A 19,667-nucleotide genomic window follows, 5' to 3' on the forward strand; every position below is an offset into this window, starting at 1 on the left:
AAAGCCTTCGGGACCCCCAATCTTTGATGATAGGAGGGAAACCACGGGGTAACATCCCTGGGTCAGATTGCGGGAGAGTGTGTCGGAGTGGTACTGAGGTGTCGTCCACTAGACGGCGGTCTCCTTGGGTTAACCTGAGGCGGTCCCTTCGGGTGGGTGCCTGGAATGTTTTTAAAGGCTGTAAGGAAATTTTTTTTTTGAAAGTTTGCCACCGTTTATGCACTTTTATACCACGTTATTACCTTCACCACCGAAGGTGAAGGAGGTTATGTTTTCACCCCTTTCTGTCTGTCTGTTTCTTGCAAAATCGAAGATTCTTCAACTATATTGGTCAGCCGATTTTGTTATTCTGTCTGTCTGTCTATCGCCTACAGGTCACAATTTTAAACCGATCTTCCGAAACTTCACCAAGTTGTAGAGGTAGTCTCAACTGAGAAGCCCATTGATTGAGGTCAAAGGTCAAAGATTATCTTGAGGTCAAATTTCTAAAATCATTTTTCATCCGATTGACTTTAAATGTGAACAGGATTTGCAAGTTGCGTCACTGAATTGGGAAACCAACTATTTTTTGAGGTCAAAAGGTCAAAGGTCAACTCAAGGTCAAACTTCTAAAATAATCAATTTTCATCCGATTGACCTGAGCTTTGATTACGAGTGTCAATTTTAATCTGCATAGCAATTTGAGGTATCCATGGCAACCTTTGGAGGTTGGGGGGTGGATTTTGCAAGTATCGTGCTCTGCACGACGTCTTTTTCTTGTTATCTTGCCAAAACGAAGTTTTTGCAAGATATGTTAGTCAGCTTGTATGTTTTTTTTATTTTTTATTTTTTGTTTGTTTGTGTAATCATGTATAAAAAATTCTGCAGAGCACAGTTATCATCGGAAATTTTTGTAACTTTGCATATCAGAGGCCTATAGAGGTCCCTTTCAGTGCACAAAATTTTGAAGGTCAAGGTCAAAGGTCAAGGTCACTTTGGCGCAAATCAGGGGAGTTGACGAAACCCTTATTTTTTGAGTAATTTTGATCGGATCGTCTTCAAACTTCATGGGAATATAGTTCATGGTCTGGCGCTCAGCTGATTAATTTTTGGTGGCGATTGGCCTTGACCTTCATATATATATATATATATATATATATATATATATATATATATATATATATATATATATATATATATATATATATATATATATATATATATATATATATATATATATATTTTTTGGTCTGTAATCATGTATAAATCACTCTGCAGAGCACAGTTATCATTGGAAATTTTTGTAACTTTGCATATCAGAGGCCTATAGAGGTCCCTTGCAGCGCATACAATTTTGAAGGTCAAGGTCAAAGGTCAAGGTCACTTTGTCGCAAATCAGGGGAGTCGACGAAACCCTTATTTTTTGAGTAATTTTGATCGGATAGTCTTCAAACTTCATGGGAATATAGTTCATGGTCTGGCACTCAGCTGATTAATTTTTTGTGGCGATTGGCCTTGACCTTCATGGTTAGTGCCTCAGGTCAAACATATTTGACCCCAAGGTCAAATTTTCAAGTTTTAGGAACCATATTGTGTAGTACCTCAAATTGAACACCTCGATGAGTGCTTTCTAGATATGTCAAGCTTGAGACATTATGACGTCATTTGGTGACGTTATGAGGCAAAAGCATATTTTTATGGTTACTCTGTAGAACGATTCTCATCGGAATCTCTCGTAGGCAGATATTCCTCAAGGAGTCGCTCCTGGTGGATAGCAGCTCTGTTCACCTCAGTGTGACCTTAAAGAAGTCACACGTGGTCACCTTTTGGCAAGATACGGGTCACCCTGCGGGTGACATTGGTTTATTTGTTTGTTTGTGTGCAGGATATCTCAAGAAGTTGTGGACATATCCGGATGAAATTTGGTTGGCACATTGGGTGTGTGACAAGGACGAATTGATTAGATTTTGGTGTAGATCCGGATCCGGCTACTTGAATTTTTAAGTGTTTCTTTACCATTGAGAGATCGGGCTAAAATGATATATTGCACAATATCTCAAAAAGTTGGGGATGGATTCGGATGCGAAACTTGGTGGACACGTTGGGAGTGCGATAGTGACGCAATGAATAAATTTGGGTGAAGACCTGAATCCGGATCCGATAAGTTTTTTGAGTGATTCTTCACCATTGAGAGATAGGGCCAAACAGATATATAGCACAGCATCTCAAAAAGCTGTGGACGGATTCGGATGAAACTTGGTGGGCAGGTTGGTTGCGTGACAAGGACGAATTGATTCAATTTTGGTGAAGATCTGAAAACTGATCCAGATACTATAATTATTTCATTTCTAAAGTGAAAGGGCCAAAAACGATATATAGCATGACATTTCAAAAATGTATTGGGCCCGATATGTTCTCGTGGATCAGGCATTGTGTGGCATAGGTATGCACTCGACCAAGTGCCCTTCCAGCTAATACGTTACATTCGTTATTCATGTCTGTTGTTTGTGTCCTTTATGACATCCCTAAAACCAGTAAATTTCCTTTTTGGAATGATTTTCTATTTTGTTTGACTGCCAGACAGGCAGACAGATGAAAACAATTTCCTCACTCCTCTCTGTGAATGCCTGCTCAGGATGAGATTCCAAACATTTTGCCACATTCAGAGCCAAAGTACTGGTAAACTACAGATTTATGCTCAGATTCGTGCTTTACAGTGTTCAAGATATATAAATTCAATCAACATTGAGTAGTTGCTCGATCACAGAATGACGTCTGTACTCTGTAGACAGACAGAAAGAGTGAACCAATTGCTTCACGTACGTGGAGTAATTTTCGACAAGGTTTCCATAAGCTAATTGTAATCCCGTCATCAAGTTAAGGGAAGAGGAACAGCTTGGCCTTGTTGAAGGAAAGTTGACACAACCAACTTTTTGACATTCGGCCTTTTCCTCACAATGTCAGATTTTTGCACGAAAACTCACCCGAGGCGCTTCATCACTTTCACGCTGGCAAAGATTCTGCACGCGGTGCTGGATGAAGGCTTCAAGGCAGGACAATTCTGTTTGGCACCGGCCACACTTGTGAACGTCATTATCTGCATGTGAATGAACACAAAATTCCAATGACAAATTCTGGATGGCAAGCCACACATAGACCACGAGAGAGTTCATAGAACACGTTACCCCATGCAGTGTTCAAGTATATACTTCGATTTAAATCAAATCATAATTTTAAAGATCGTTAAAAAAAATTCCAGAAGGTCAGCATTATTGAAGCAGTCTTATACATCACCCTTACACACCACCTTATTTAACATGTTCAAGTTAAATATGTGGTATTTGAAAGAACTAGAAACACCCACTCACTTCCAGAGCATGGGCAAGTTGTCTTCCCCCCTCCCCCTTGCGTGGGATGGGGGTTATCATGGGTAGAACCGACAAATGCAAATTTTGGTGATCAGGTGAAAATCATAAGTGAGGGCAATGGGGGCTGGGAGGAATAAAGGGTGGGGGGGAAGAAAGAGAGAAAAAGAGAGAGAGAGGAGAGGAGAGGAGAGGAGAGGAGAGGAGAGAAGAGGAGAGGAGAGGAGAGGAGAGGAGAGGAGAGGAGAGGAGAGGAGAGGAGAGGAGAGGAGAGGAGAGGAGAGGAGAGGAGAGGAGAGGAGAGGAGAGGAGAGGAGAGGAGAGGAGAGGAGAGGAGAGGAGAGGAGAGGAGAGGAGAGGAGAGGAGAGGAGAGGAGAGGAGAGGAGAGGAGAGGAGAGGAGAGGAGGCAGGTATCGGGTGAGAGGGAGAGGGGAGGCAGAGAGGATGAAGAAAGGGGAGCTAGGAAGGGCGAGAGGAGAGCGAGAAAGGGGGGGAGGTGGGAGAGATTTGTTATTTACTGCAGGGTAGACACACACACACGCGCGCGCACGCACACACGCACTAGCAAATACCAGCCATCGCTTTGCTGACGGGAATACGAAAGGGGGCAAGGAGAAAAAAACAGGGGGGAAGAGGGAGAGAGAGAGAGAGAGAGAGAGAGAGAGAGAGAGAGAGAGAGAGAGAGAGAGAGAGAGAGAGAGAGAGAGAGAGAGAGAGAGAGAGAGAGAGAGAGAGAGAGAGAGAGAGAGAGAGAAGAGAGGAGGGAGGGAAAGAGAGGAGGGGTGGCAGAAGGAAAGACAGTGTGAGGTGAGGGGAAGGGAAGGCAGACGTGCGGTGGAGCATTAATTACCGCCAGGAAATCTCCGGAGACAAACACCGCCAAGACGCATCCGGAGACAAGCTCCCGTCCGGAGATGACCACCATCCACACACATATGGAGATAACGACTGTGCAGACATAATGACCGTCTGGATATGTCCAGAGACAGAGAGACAGAGAGACAGAGATAGGGGGAGGGTCGGGTAGTAATCAGAGAGAACATGTTATGCTTTGTGAACAAAAAAAACACGCACGCACGCACGCACGCACGCACGCACGCACGCACACACGCACACACGCACACGCGCACACACACACACACACACACACACACACACACACACACACACACACACACACACACACACACACACACACACACACACACACACACACACACACACACACACACACACACACACACACACAATTTCCAGAATCGGCAGGTTGGAGTCAGTGTGACTACTGATGACAGTACATACTGTATACAACCCCAAAACCTTGAGTAGCTTTCACCGAAAAACAACATTACATTTATATAGACATTTCAGGGTTATGATCACAAACATTAATCTTTATAAACAGCTGCGTGTGATGGACAGAAAAATATTGGGCTCGGTAATTTAGAAAATACGTTAATACGGCAAACAGCTCGGAAATCGGGCGTTATCAAATATATTTTGCTTTGAAACTCACAGAGAAACATAAAACCTTTTGGAAAGCAAATCCAGTAACCAAATGCTTTAGAAACAGGCGCGAGGACAAAGGAAAACCTGATAGAATCTCCAGAAGATACGAGATGAAACGTTGCCACCACGGCACTCGTAACAGGCATGGCATGTCCACACACCAGCAGAGAGTCCGTACAGATCCGAATCTACTCATATGTACAATGTCCGTGTGTGCTGTATACGCACCTTTATCTTGTAGTAACTGTTGACTGCACATCCCGATCAGGACACGAACTGTACTGCTACCAACTGACACAAACTCTACCGTATAGCTTGGTAAGTGACTTAAGCACTCAAACAAGCACTTCAACAGAATGTCTGGCTTGGCAAGCGATTAGCAATTGCCGTCGATCCAACTATACACCCGAAACACCCATGCAATGTCCGAATTGGACAAATCACCACTTTTTTCAGTCGGAACTGCTTATACTTTCAGATTTGGAGCTTACATTTTGTAATACTCCTTAGTTTAAGAGATTCTCTCGGTTATTCAGATACGGAAATTAAATAAAGCCACAAATGCTGACGTCTCGAGGCATTATTAAGCATTGCAATATACCCAACGATTCATTGCTATGATGAACAGGCATTCGATAATATGAGTGAGGAAAGTGAAAAAAAAAAAAACTTTATCGTTATGAAATAGTTGCGGCCTGTTCCAAATCAAGGTAAGGTTGAGCAGGCCAAAAAACATGGTGACTTCAGACCACAGCGAGGTTACCCAAGAAACACCTTAAGACCCAGAGGGTGAGGTGGCCGAGGATCTCCTGATGGACATAATTAAATAAGTCTGTTAATTATCTTCAAAAGGGGTGTTTTAATTAACCCAACACCCAATTTTCACTCTTGCACTTCCTTGGAGTTTTCTGAGTAAGCAAGCAAAGTTTCAGGCTGCTAAGTCTTATAGTTTTGGAGTTACGGAGGAGACACACTGTTACATTCACGGAGGGGGGGGGAGGTATTGCATTGCTCTTGCTGAGGTTGCTGTGCCTCTCTAGTTGGGTTTTTTCTTGTTCTGTTTTCGATCCTTCTGCTGCAGGACCTTCCTTCCCTTCTCTTTCTAATTTTTTCGAGGCCTCCGCATTATCTCATGCGGCGGTACTGTGTGGATTTTGAAGAAAGGAAAGTAGAGAAAAGAAGAAGAAGCGAGCGCCATGGCGGCGGGTGGAAAGGCGAGTGCGAGGAGTGAGGGAGAGATAAAGGTGGAAAATGAACGGAGGACGTGCGTCTGGCCTGTGTGATGAGAGACCTGGCTTGTAAGACCTCGCTTGAGGATTGGAGTGATCCTTCCGAGGGCCACCTGTTGGAGGCACCGTCTGTGTTGAAGACACTGAGGCAGAGGACAGCCTCATTGGGACACGGTCAGAGGGGGGAACAGAAACGTTTCCTCCTCCTAAGTGTCACCGGAGTCAACCTGAAGCAACGTGTGGCTTCAAGGTGTTGCAGGAATTGCTCCGGTTTGTTTGTTGCCGAAGTTTGAGAACCCTTCCAGAGAAAGAGAGAGAGAGAGGGGGGTGGTGGTGAAGTGTCAGCCTTGTGGCCTTTGGCTGGGGCGAGGCCGTTGGAACGTCAACTCAAACAGGGCTGAATTATTCTTCTTCACCCCCACCTATCTCCTTCACACATTATTTTCTTTGTATCTTGGCAAATATCCTGTTGTTATTTTGCTTCCCCCCCTCCCCCATTGGGATTAGCTCGGGAAACCTGGTGGGCCGTGGAATTGTCTATCTTGTCCATTTTGTCTTGGCGCCTGTCTGTCCTTCAATCTCTTAATTATTACCGCTGAATATATTTCATTTTGTTCCTTTTTTTTGTTACATGGTCTATTCATTGCTCGGTGGCATTGTAGTGGGCCAGGCATCGGCGGCGAGCACGACCGCAAGATGGAGCAGTAGAGTCGGCTCCACCAAACACCTGTAATCTAGATCGTACCTTTCCGATAACTCTGAAGGTACGGGTCCCTTACAGGACCGTGAATCGTCAATAATTCAGCCGCGTGGGACAGGGCTATTTGCCAAACTTCAAAATACCGAGATCCCCACGTGGCGAGCTACCGAGGAATTCACACCCTCGACGGAGCTCGAACGGGACGAGCCGTTGCCGTGCTCGACCCGTGCGTAACCCGAGTAGATGGTTACCGAGGTCCCGTCGGTCCAAATGCACAACTACGGCAGCAACGGCCTTTTTAATTCACCAACACGCACCGTGGTGAACCAATGAAGGAAAGGACAAGGACGAGCTGGTACATTCAACAAAATGGATATTTATTTACAATAGGCAGGGAGGGGACACACAAAGAGCAGAGTTAAACCGACTAAGCAAAGCAAATAATGTACAGCAAAGAGCACTTAACAATTCCTACTTACAGACGGGGCCAAAGGACACACACATGCACACACAAATACCCAAAAGAAGATGGACCGCAACGGTCTTTATTCAGCTCTCCAGCCGAGGAGGATAGTTCGACTGGGAGTCAGGACGGCTGGCTACCTGGCCGCGAGCACGCGGCTGGACGTCCAACCCTTCCCGGAGCTCCGGTCGCCAAAGGACGGACCAGGGCAGCCGAATCCAGAGGAGGCGAGACGAGGTGACCTCCCGTGTTGAGTTGGCCGATCGCTTGTCGTATGCGCCAGACGAGACGCCTCGGATGTGCGGGGTGCAGCCAGATGCAGACCAGACTGAAGACGCGCTCAAGTACATGGGACCAATCTCTTCTCTATCGACCCGCCAACCACGATGCCACCCCGAGTGGCCGGGACGGAGAATGAAGGGCAGACGCCAACCAGCGCGAGTGCAGACGAAGCAGTGAGCGCCAGCAGACAAGGTCAGGCGGTCCGGCCGACCAAAAACCCACGATTGGCCAAAAGGGGCGCCAAGTCCGCTGATTGCACCGGGGTGCATGGTGGCCGCCACGGCGGACCGCCCCTCAAACAGGGAGAGTAGCATTGTCCTGCGTGGGCTGCGCTCATTGGCCGACCAACGGCAACCTCGCTCGCATCCCCCGGATTGGGCGAGAGAGACGCCAGGTCCTCTTGAACTCCGCCCACCACGAGCGTTATGGCGTCAGGATGGAGTGAAGGTGTTGTTGTAGTTGATGATGTAAAAATGTAAGAGAAAACCCTGACTATCTAAATAACTGCAGCGCACGAACATTTAATTCCCATTAGACTAGGGACGGGTTCTATCTATAAACACACACTTACCGATATAACTGTTCTATAAGGACCTGAATGATGAGTGCAGTAAGCTTCCAGATTCGTAACACTAACCCCTCCCCTTTTTACAGACTCGTCCCGAGTCTTCAAATTTTGTGCAAGAACCAGCATGTGCAAGTTCTCCCCTAGTACGATTTACCTACGGATCCCTGAGTGCGACATTTCTTATACATGTCCCAAAAATAAATAACCTTGTGCGCTACGTAACTAACTAACAGACTCATACAGACAATTTAACTAAAATTGCCGGTGCAAAGACAAACACACAGGTGGGTTAAACTTATTTACAATTTTACCTACTATTTACACTAACCATTGCGCAGGACCTGTCATCTGTGGGAAGAAGGCACAGCAAAGTTAACAGTTTGTGTGGGTGAGTGCTTAACAGCTGAAGGTCAGTCGTCCTCAGGGCCTGCTCAAAAGGTCCCCCTTGGTTGTTTCAGTGAACCTTCTTTTTTTCCTTCCATACCCCAGCTGCTGGAGGCAACTCACCCTAACACGGCAGGCCATGCGCCATCCCACAGGCCATTTGAAGTGGCCTTTATGCAAGAAGAGGTGGCGAGGCTGCTCAATGCAGTCTCTGGCTCATGAAATGAATGGGAATGGATGGACACAAAGCGCAAGATGATGGATACGCAGGCTGCTCAAATGTAGTCCATGGTGAGGCTGCCTGCAGGGCAGTCCTTACAAACACACTGAAGGAGATGGTTCTGGCGCACATGGTGATGGTGACACAGGGGCAATGCAAATAGGGCTAGCAGGCATGGGGTTATGGCAAAGGCAGGCAAACGAGGCATGGCAAGGCAAGGCAATGCGGACCAGCAACTGCAGCACAACAGCATGCGAAGCTGGCCGGCCTCTGGTCTCGTTCCGTGAGGTTTGTGGAGGGAGTGCGGTGGTGCCGGCCGCTCTGACAACGGGCTCGGACCTAACCTACGGTCACCCCCCAACCTCTCGCCTTTGCCTGTCTTTGTCCATACCCACTCCCTTAATTTGCAACAACAAAACAACACAATGTAGCCCCTTTTTATTTATTATAATTTCGTCTCCCTAACCCCCTTTCTGTCTTTGTCCGGCTAACCTATCCTGTCAATCAACTGCCAACCCCGATGTTCCTATTTTGGAGGGGAAAAGGGAAGAGGCTAGCGTCCTGTCTCAAGGCCCAACAAAGCCTCAGAATAGCCTCCCTCAGATCTCAGCAATCTTTCCACAGTGAGTCCAGCGGCCCACAGAGAGCGAAGGGATGGATGGTGCGAAGGGGAACATTTCCAAACTATCAAAGCATTTATTAACTTTAAACTACCCAGGGCTTGTCAAAACGCCTGTCACTTTAAAGTTTAAACTATTGGTTCCAGAAACCATGATTTCCGTCGCCTGTGTTCGTATCAATTATAAATTTGGGCCCTGCCCACAAAATTTCACTCATGCTTTTGAACAATTTCGTGGCTGGGCAGCGTGACTCACTTGGCAGGGATTTACCTCCTGCCAGACTCTCACTGTGGCACCCCCAGGCCCTGAGACTGTCTCCAAGCCTACCTGCTCTCTATGAACGCGGGGGGGGGGCGGGGGGGGGGGGTTGCCCTTCCTTACATTGCCCCCCTCCGATGCCCACGTGGCATTTTGGCGCTTCGTGTCCCTTTCCGAGGGTCGCCCGTGGCCACTACACTATCCCGGTCCTTTGGACCCTTGGCCCACTCTGGCCGACTGTCCGGTGCCCTCGACTCAATACTCACCTGTCAACAGCCACGCTCCCAGCCGGTCCATGGACTCCTGCACCCCTCCAAATGGGTTTCGTGCCTTCTCTCAACACCAACAACAAAACGACCTCCTTTTGGTAAATTTGACTAACCCATAAACTAACATTACACTGACCCCGGGGTCACTTGGGTAGGAATCACTCCTCCCCCCCACTCATTCATTCACTTCTCTCACACACTTGGGCCCGCTGACCCACATTCACTCTTTGTACATATTTTTCACTTTTCAAGTCACTCCACACTCTACCTATGTTCCCCTAACTATCTTGCGCTCCCTCATCATCCTTTAAACTAATGCACGTTCCATTTAACTCGACGTAGCTAATCTACGTCCCCACTACACATTCCATGTCTGTCTGTGTCTCCAAAAATCCATTTCCCATTCTAAATCTGAACTAACATTCCCACGAACTAGTCCACGGGCCCCATGGATGACGGCTCATTCCCCCATAAGGCCGGTCTAACAAAGCTAAACCCATCCCGCTAACTATTGCTTCCTTTGCACAAACACGGATACTTGCCACATCCTTGCCGGGCCGTGTACTTGGAGCGACGCTTTTTTTTCTTCTTTTTTTTTTGCACCGCCAAGGCGGCGGTCGACAGCTTGCCCGTTCATCCCTTCCATCGGGAGATACGTGCAGCCATGACATCACCCTGCGAATCGCACCAAGCGCTCACTTCCGAGGGATTTCCCACGCGAGCCAACATGCGCTGTTCGCCCGTAACCCGCGCCGCAAGATCCGTGCCGATGACGTCACCCGCGCACCGAACCTGCACGGTTTCCCGTGCAAGCCAGCATGAGCGTATCGTCCCGGAAACCCGCTCCGCGCGTTCCGCGAACAGAACACGCGGTATGCAGCACGTGGAGCTTCGCACACGCGCTCACATATGGACCCGTCCATTCCAAATTCAAACACTCGCCTGCATTTTCGCCGTCCACGTGGCCGGCTTGTATCCAACGTGGAACGTTCTCGCGCTGTATCGCAATCGAGCAGACCGTGCGTGAAACGCGCCATGGACCTCCTACGAGCCGTCGCGTGAACCCGGCGCGGGAGCCAAATTAACCCTTTATGGCCCTCCAGGCTCACCATTCCTGTTTCCTGTCTGGATCGGTCCGTCGTCCATTTTCATGCAAGCACTCACGCACAACATTTTACTCACACAATACTCACCTTCTGGCACACATTTCAGCACACAATCCGGGACAATCACACTGGGGAATTGTGTTACCACAAGAAATCCCGGAGATTCCAGACCCCCCAAGCTCCAATTGTACCCGTTCATATCACCCACCCGCTCAACCTCGCATGGCCCGACCGGACTCACCTCGTTGCGATCTGCTTTGAGAGAGCTTACCATCTCCCTCTGTTCCTGAAGGAGGCTATCCTGATGCTCGCACCAGGTCATGAAACATTCCCCATGCTCAACCTCATTGTCTCTCACCAGCTCTACGTGTGTGCGCTAGGCTTTAGTTTCATAATCCTGAGTCTCCCTTTTGTCTCTGTTAATTCCGTCACCTCGTTCATTACCCCCGTTACTTCCTGGCCTTTCGTCTCTTTTATGTTCTGCGTCTGTCACCTCTGTGAATTCTTCCGTCGTCCTCTTAATTGTGGCGTTGCTCGTCCCGTGTGTCACCCTACACGTTTCCCCATTTATTGTCGTGGCATCGCTCGTTGTCCCGACCTCACCCGTCTCCATCGCGGGCCGGACACAATTTGCACTCCTTGTCGGTTCGGTCGCTCCGCCACATGGTGCCACCATTATGCCCTTCATGCTCGCCTGCAGACTCAACCCCATGCTCTGCATTTCACCTCGCTGCGTTTGCATATCACCCCTCAGTGCCTGCACATTTCCATCCATTCGTTTCGCATTTGCATCCATTTTGTTTTGCAACTCCTGCGTATTCGCATCCATGTGGCGTGCATTTTCATCCATCATTCCGTTCAATATTTCCGCCAACTGGCTCAAGTCAAATGGACTCGGCGGAGCCGATCTGCCATGATGGTGTGCGGAGCTGACTGGGATCGGGGAAGAAATTTGACGGAGGGGGGGGGGGGTTGTCATATGCCGCCCCTGCGCCCATTACTACGTCTGAGTTTGGCTGCGGGCGTATGTCTTCTTGCATGGGGGTGTCCTGGACCATGGATTTGTCTACACTTACCTCTAAACCCACCTGCTTCAGCCCATCTTGGGTCGCCATGTTGCGTGTTGAGAACAAATTTAAAATGCTCGTAATTTGGGGGAAACAGGGGGGGGGTTGCTCCCTACACCCCTGGTCCGAATCCCGTGAATTTCTCTACGGAGGCGGAGGGGTTTGAAACCCGCTCCCGACACCAATTTGTTGTGGGCCGGGTATTGGCAGCGAGCACGACCGCTACATGGAGCAGTAGAGTCGGCTCCACCGAACACCTGGAATCTAGATCGTACCTTTCAGATAACTCCTAAGGTACGGGTCCCTTATAGGACCGTGAATCGTTAATAATTCAGCCGCGTGGGACAGGGTTATTTGCCAAACTTCAAAATACCTAGATCCCCACGTGGTGAGCTACCGAGTAATTCACACCCTCGACGGAGCTTGAACGGGACAAGCCGTTGCCGTGCGTGACCCGTGCGTAACCCGAGCGGATGGTTAATGAGGGCCCGTCAGTCCAAATGCACAACTACGGCAGCAACGGCCTTTTTCACCAACACGCATCGTGGCGAACCAATAAAGGAAAGGACAAGGACGAGCTGGTACATTCAACAAAATGGATATTTATTTACAATAGGCAGGGAGGGGACACACAAAGATCAGAGTTAAACCGACAAAGCAATGCAAATAATGTACAGCAAAGAGCACTTAACAATTTCTACTTACAGACGGGGCCCAAGGACACACACATGCACACAGAAATGCCCAAAAGAAGATGGACCTCAACGGTCTTTATTCGACTCTCCAGCTGAGGAGGATAGTTCGGCTGGGAGTCAGGACGGCTGGCTGCCTGGCCGCAAGCGCGCAGCTGGACGTCCACCCCTTCCCGGAGCTCCGGTCGCCAAAGGACGGACCAGGGCAGCCGAGACGAGGTGACCTCCTGTGTTGAGTTGGCCGATCGCTTGTCGTACTGCGCCGGACGAGACACCTCGGATGCGCGGGGTGCAGCCAGACGCAGACCAGACCGAAGACGCGCTCGAGCACACGGGACCAATCTCTTCTCTATCGACCCGCTAACCACGATGCCACCCCAAGTGCCCGGGATGGAGAATGAAGGGCGGACGCCAACCAGAGTGGCGCAGACGAAGCAGCCAGCGCCAGCAGACAAGGTCAGGCGGTCCGGCCGACCAAAAACCAACTCCACTCAGATGGCTGCTGTCGGATCGCGCCGAACTATTATTCACCCCTTCTCCAGAGGGGAGGAGCCGCCTGCCATGGACCTGCTCTCGCTCACTGGACGGTTTTGACACGTAAAATGCGCTCGTTGCCCCCGTGATTGGCCAAAAGGGGCACCAAGTCCGCTGATTGGACCGGGGGGCGTGGCCGCCACCACGGCGGACCGCCCCTCAAACGGGGAGAGTAACATTGTCCTGCATGGGCTGCACTCATTGGCCGACTGACGGCAACCTCGCTCGCATCCCCCGGATTGGGCGAGAGAGACGCCAGGTCCTCTCGAACTCCACCCACCACAAGCATTAGGGCGTCAGGATGGAGCGAATGTGTTGTTGTAGTTGTTGGTGATGTAAAAATTTAAAAGAAAACCCTGACTATCAAAATAACTCTGCAGCACATGAACATTTAATTCCCATTAGACTAGGGACGGGTTATATCTATAAACACACACTTACCGATATAACTGTTCTCTAAGGACCTGAATGCTGAATGTAGTAAGCTTCCAGATTCGTAACAGTACACCCTGTGTTTCTTGTCCTGAGTAAAACATTTGCAATTATTTCTCCGTTTTGTATTTTCCATTGCATTATTGGATTTGCATACGATACTGTGTTGAAGAGTGGGGTGTGTGAATTGGCATACGATGCTGTGTGATGAAGAGTGGGGTGTTTGAATTTGCATATGATCCTGTGTGATGAAGAGTGGGGTGTGTGAATTGGCATATGATGTGTGTTGACGAGTGTGGTGTGTGAATTGGCATACGATACTGTGTGTTGAAGAGTGGGGTGTGTGAATTGGCATACGATACCGTGTGTTGAAGAGTGGGGTGTGTGAATTGGCATCAACATTAGTATGTTAACATCGCTTGGTCACAGCTGACATAGCGCGACCGCACACGGGGTACTTATTGGTCTCCCGAGAACGTCAATCAGGACCTCCAGAGCAATAGGCGGTACCCCGAGCCCTCTACCCAAGGGTTAGGTCGTAACAACACGCAGTGACACACACACACACACACACACACACACACACACACACACACACACACACACACACACACACACACACACACACACACACACACACACACACACACACACACACGGTGTAGCGGGCCTGCGGGGGCAGGGCATGATGTGGGGGAGCATCGTGGAGGAGTGGTCGGCGTGATCACGTGCTTGCAAGGGATATAGGAGTGCGCGCCGCCTGAGGCGTTGTAGTGGTTGCTGTAGCCATTGTGGCCTGGGAGCCTGTAGTCGTGTGGCTTGTAGAGTGCATCGATTACGTAATAAAGGGGAGTTACGGGCAACGTACGCTCACGCTCTCGCTCGTGCAATAAAGCGGGGTTGAACTGTTCCCCCGCTTGTGTCTGCCTTGAAGCACCACCACCACGACACTTCAGTTTGGCGACGAGGCTGTTTGGATCGGCGTGTGCAGGGTGGTTGGGTTCGGATCGGCAGCGAGTAACTCAGCGCACCCCGCGCGGTTCGAGGTTCCGGAGGAGCGCATCGCGAAGAGCGTATCGCAGGTTCGCACGCCGCGCGCACAGGCTCCGGAGCCAGGAGGCTCGCCAGCACGGCCAGCTCAGGCATGACAGGAAGTCGGGGCACGGCGCACGGACGCGTGCCCGCCTTCGTCGGAGTCGACTTCGAATTGTTTTCTGAACAGTTGGGCTGCTATTTCCACGGTCACGTCGAGTGGACAACGGCCGCGCTCGGAGTTCGTTTAGTTGAGGCTTGGCAAATCTCGGGGATGGTTTCTGCGAGGTCACGGCTAAAGAACGAGGACACGCAGTTCAGCTCGGACGCGGCGTCGGACGTCGCGCAAGCTCTGAGGAATGTCCGGGGTCTCGATGGTCGGTGCGCAGCAGATGATCCGGAGGTCAGCGCGGTTTTCCAGGCGCGCACGGTCTTCGGCGCGGGTCGTGGCCGAGTGTTGCAATGCAGTCAATCGGACGGCGGTCTGAGCACTCGGGGACGTCTACAGTGTGTGTGCCGAGAGTCATCGGCCATCATAACGGTCATGGATGGCGGTGTACGAAGCGACCCTTGCGTCCCGGGTCAAGACCTACTGCCGGTACGGTGTTCGGTACATGGCGTACACTTTAACGCCCCGGGTCGAGTCTTGCAGCCTGGGTACAGAGATCCTAGCGACCCGGAACGGGAGATACCGCCGATGTTAAACCTGCCTTCAATTGGTCCGGAGGTGACAAGATCAATGGCAGGGGAGGTTGAGGTGACCGGGGCACTGATGCTGCCCATGTTGAGCCTGGTTTCAGTTGGTCCGACGGTGACAGGACCAATGCCAGTGGAGGTCGACGTGATCGGGGCATTGATCGGGTGTTGAGTTGAGTCCACTCGTGCTGTCCTCGCATCGCACGCGTATGCCGGTGAAGCGCTGCCGGCGGTTGGCGGGGCGCACGTCTTGGTTGCCCAGCGGGGTCAGCGGGTTACGCTCCCGCAGTTCGTGGTGCGAGGGGTGGGCCTCGCAGTTCCTGTTTCGGAGTTCGTACCTCCAGGTGCACCTGTGCCTCCCTCGGAGCACGTACCTCCGTGTGGGCCCGGGCCTCCCTCGAGACGCGAGGGTGAGGTTCCGGCGACGGGGGCCGCGACGATGCAACGTGAGCTGCCGTTCATTGCTTCCTGCAACGTTGATGTGCGGTTCGGGAGCAACGGGAGCCATGCCAGCCACGATGAGCTCTCGCGCTTCGGCTGCGCTCACGATGCAATGCGCGCCTGTGTCGTTCAGGCGATGTCAGCGGGGAGTTGCAGCGAGCCCGTCGCGTTCAAGAAGTTCGCGGATCGCGACTGTCGACGACAAGCAGGTCATCGAAACGTCGCGACGACAACCGGGAGTCGGACACGTGATGTGGTTCATGGGTTGCTGTTCACTGCGTATTTGATTTTCATTGCTCAAGTGATGCAGTTTAACGTTGTTGAAATAAATGCCGACAGTTCATGTGTGAGAATATGTTTGGCTGGGATCAATCGATGGGATTTTCGTTATAATCAATGTGATGTGAAGGCTTTGGGAGCGATCATGGCAAATAAAGAGGTTTTATTGGCCTCCCGCTGCCACGGGCCGCGGGTTGTTACTTTGTCATGTGCGGGGATTTTATCGGAAGAACGCGCTGTACGGAAAAAAGAGTTTGCAATTGCACAGATGATGTTCTTATTGATTTATGACGGGCCTGGGTTTGATGTGTGGTTTGTATGGAATTGCTACCGTCTAATTGCCGTGTGGGTCTCAGAGATCGACTCAGAGCCGGGGCTGGTTCGCTGTTCAGCGTTACCCCCACCTCTGGTTTCGGCAAGGTCAGACGTGCCTGGCGCCTGGGGCGCAACTCTCTGTTCTCGCCCGAGGCCGTTTGGGCATGCGTTGGAATCTCAGCTGATTGTAAGGCGTGGGTTGTTATGGACAGGTTGGTACACACAGCCGACGGCGCTGTTCAGCATCCCCACCCAAGGTCAGTCGGGTTTGGCATTGGCGCCACGGCTTCCAGACAGCGGGCTTCCGGCCTCGGAATGTTTATCTGCTTCGGGTCTGGCTGGGGGAGATGTGCCGCCTTGTCGGCCGGGGGGGCATTGATGGTGCCGGGGGAGGTTTGCTCGGGAGGTCGCCACGACCTCGCCGGAGGGCGTGTAGGCATGAGCCGCCTGGCGGCGCTTCTGCTGCGTAGTGATGCTGTGCTTCCCGTCTTGCTTCTTGATATCTGTAACGCGGTCAGGGTTTTTGTGGGTTCGTTATGCAACTCAGTCTTCGGAGCCTGGCCATTGCAGCTCCGCTCGCTCGCATCGACACGTTATATGGTGTGATGACCTATGCTTTTTCTTTTTGGAGTCATTATCGTTTTTATGCCTTCTCTGCTTTTATATCATGGTATTATGTGCTGATTATGCTTATTATGATGATGGTCATTTAATAATCATGGTTTTAGGAGGGAGGAGTGTGGTGTAGCGGGCCTGCGGGGGCAGGGCATGATGTGGGGGAGCGTCGTGGAGGAGTGGTCGGCGTGATCACGTGCTTGCAAGGGATATAGGAGTGCGCGCCGCCTGAGGCGTCGTAGTGGTTGCTGTAGCCGTTGTGGCCTGGGAGCCTGTAGTCGTGTGGCTTGTAGAGTGCATCGAGTACGTAATAAAGGGGAGTTACGGGCAACGTACGCTCACGCTCTCGCTCGTGCAATAAAGCGGGGTTGAACTGTTCCCCCGCTCGTGTCTGCCTTGAAGCACCACCACCACGACACTACAACACACACCGATGAATCACCCTGATGGTGAAATACCGGCATGACAGTTTATAGCCGGGTCGGGATTCGAACCCAGGCGAGACACCACGGAGACGAGTCGAGGGAGGCGATAAATCGTCCATGCTGTTTCCCCACCTGACGCTCCGAAGGTGTGCCATGTTTAAATAACCCGATTCTGACGATATTTCACACAATATTCCCTGCGGGTCAATGACTCGTGAAGTCTTGGAGACTGCAGTCTCCAAGACTGGAGGAGGGCCAAGGCCTCCATGGAGGGCCAAGTAAAGGCTTTACTAATAACAAGATCCCTTCCCCTCACAAGGAAACCCCAACGCACGAGCGTTTCTCAGACGCTTTACCGGCATTTTAAAATTACTATCATTATTATTATTATTTCGGATAAAAACAATCACCCGACAGGCGATTGGATTCACAGCAGAACGAGCTCACCTTCTTCGATCAATGCGGTGCGGTCCGACCCCAAACAAAGATTCATGACCACTTTACGACCTGCCGTCGAGCGGCCTCATCGGCCCTCAAACCCGATCTATGTTCTTCAACTCTTCAACGCCTCCCTTCAGGTCACAGCAACGTACAATGAGGTGAATAATATTTATATATATATATTTAAACTATAACCTTCATCGTGTGATTCTTATTTCTCCTTTATTTCCATACTTATATTATAGCTTTACAACGTAAAAAAAAGAACTTGGAAGACAGACTCACGAACTTAACGTGTCATGATAATACACCGCACAAGCGAGTTTGCTCAAATGAACTGTTTTTCCGATATTAAGAATTAGTACAACACGCAGAAGTAATAGCACAATACGTAAAATAGTTTTCCTCTTGGAGACAGAGAATCCGTAATCCAACATTATACATTTTTTTGTGTTTAACAGATTTATCAAAACATCCGTGTAAAATCACATGGAACCACACAAATTAACTCGCGCTATTTTTAACCCACGCTGTCTGAAATATTTATAACAAATAATTATATTTCTTTAAATTTTTCATTTCTGGAAAGTGCTTATTTTTACGACAACGTCGTAAAGACGCCCTTGACTTTTCGTTAGTGCCGTAAACGGCTTTCTGGTTTTGCGACCGTGCGACAAGTGGCCTTTTGAAGTTGAAATGTCGAAAAAAATACCTTTTTCTTTTGCGACACCATAAATATGGCTTTTCGTTTTGTAACAATCACAATACAGAACGTACACGTCCTTTTGTATCACAGATCTCTGCACGAACTGCGTTGGAAGCTCGATACTGATTGGTTGAACGGTTGTGAAGCTGAGTGGCGGCCATCTTGTGACCCCCAAGAAAGCGATGCTCCTCCCTTTAAACAAGCGACCCGAAAGCCGTGCTTCAAGTTGCATGAAAGCTGCCACTTTATACTTGGAGTTTAAAAGTGTTCGTCTTGTAATTTTTTTTGCGGTTTCTTAAATAGAATTGTGAAAAGTCAAATGCTTTTTTGCGCAGCATACGGAAAAAACGTGCTGAGGGTGATCGACGCGCAAACTTCCTGTCAGTCGTAAAGTGTATTTGGATTTGCGGCATCGTCGTAAGGTATCGTGACGATGTGAAGCCGTATTGGTTTTACGATAGCGTCGTAAGTGTGTGGACTCGGTGAGGGTGATGTGGTTTTTCTCACGCGATCCGTGTCGGGATCTCGCTTGGGAGGTTGGGACTCGGACTTGTGGCCTGGACGGGTACTCCATATGGAACCTCCATCACGGGCGGCGCAAGGTGCGCAACTTGGGATTGTTGGACACGTTACTTACGTGGAAATTGCTGACGTATGATTTGTTTACCTTTGCAATAGGTGTATGTAAAACGGGTTTAGTGACGTGTTTCGTTGTCCGGTTTTTGGACACCCGTTTGGTGAAGCAACAAATCAGGTAAACACCTTTTATAGTTATATATCCGGATAATTATAGACATGATAATTATGCAAACTCACCTCAAAGCCGTCAAGCTTGGGTACGAATCCCGACCCGGCTATAAACTGCCGTCTTGGTGCTTCACAGGCAGGGTGATTCATCAATATGTGTGTGCCGTCCCTCGGATGGACGTTGAACGTCGATCCCACACGGTATCCGCGAAGAGTAGGCAAGCTATCACCGGCACCCTGAACAAATTACTACTAATTCCTGCCCAAACCCGAGTCGAACGTCAGGCCTGGC

At 49.9% G+C, this 19,667-nt stretch overlaps 2 protein-coding genes across 3 annotated transcripts in view; one reads left to right on the forward strand and one right to left on the reverse strand.

The window, feature by feature from the left end:
* Positions 1-18,064, reverse strand: part of LOC147011762 (uncharacterized) — a 98,900-nt gene extending 80,836 nt beyond the window's left edge. Inside the window, 4 exon segments of the mRNA XM_085858556.1 lie at positions 2,964-3,076; positions 4,196-4,314; positions 13,688-13,769; positions 17,929-18,064. Coding sequence (XP_085714682.1) covers positions 2,964-3,076; positions 4,196-4,314; positions 13,688-13,769; positions 17,929-17,974 — 360 coding nt within the window. The 5' untranslated portion in view covers positions 17,975-18,064.
* A 992-nt stretch (positions 18,065-19,056) lies between these two features.
* Positions 19,057-19,667, forward strand: part of SCYL1 (SCY1 like pseudokinase 1) — a 66,907-nt gene continuing 66,296 nt past the window's right edge. The window contains exon 1 of one of the 2 annotated variants that reach the window (XM_085858557.1): positions 19,057-19,230. In XM_085858557.1, the coding sequence (XP_085714683.1) occupies positions 19,120-19,230 (111 nt within the window). In that variant the 5' untranslated portion in view covers positions 19,057-19,119. The remainder of the gene's footprint in view (positions 19,231-19,667) is intronic. The other variant, XM_085858558.1, reaches the window with a different exon arrangement.

The sequence above is a fragment of the Eptatretus burgeri genome, chromosome 15, assembly GCF_056783735.1.
Source record: "Eptatretus burgeri isolate ZD-2024b chromosome 15, Ebu_testis_v1, whole genome shotgun sequence".
NCBI lineage: Eukaryota > Metazoa > Chordata > Myxini > Myxiniformes > Myxinidae > Eptatretus > Eptatretus burgeri.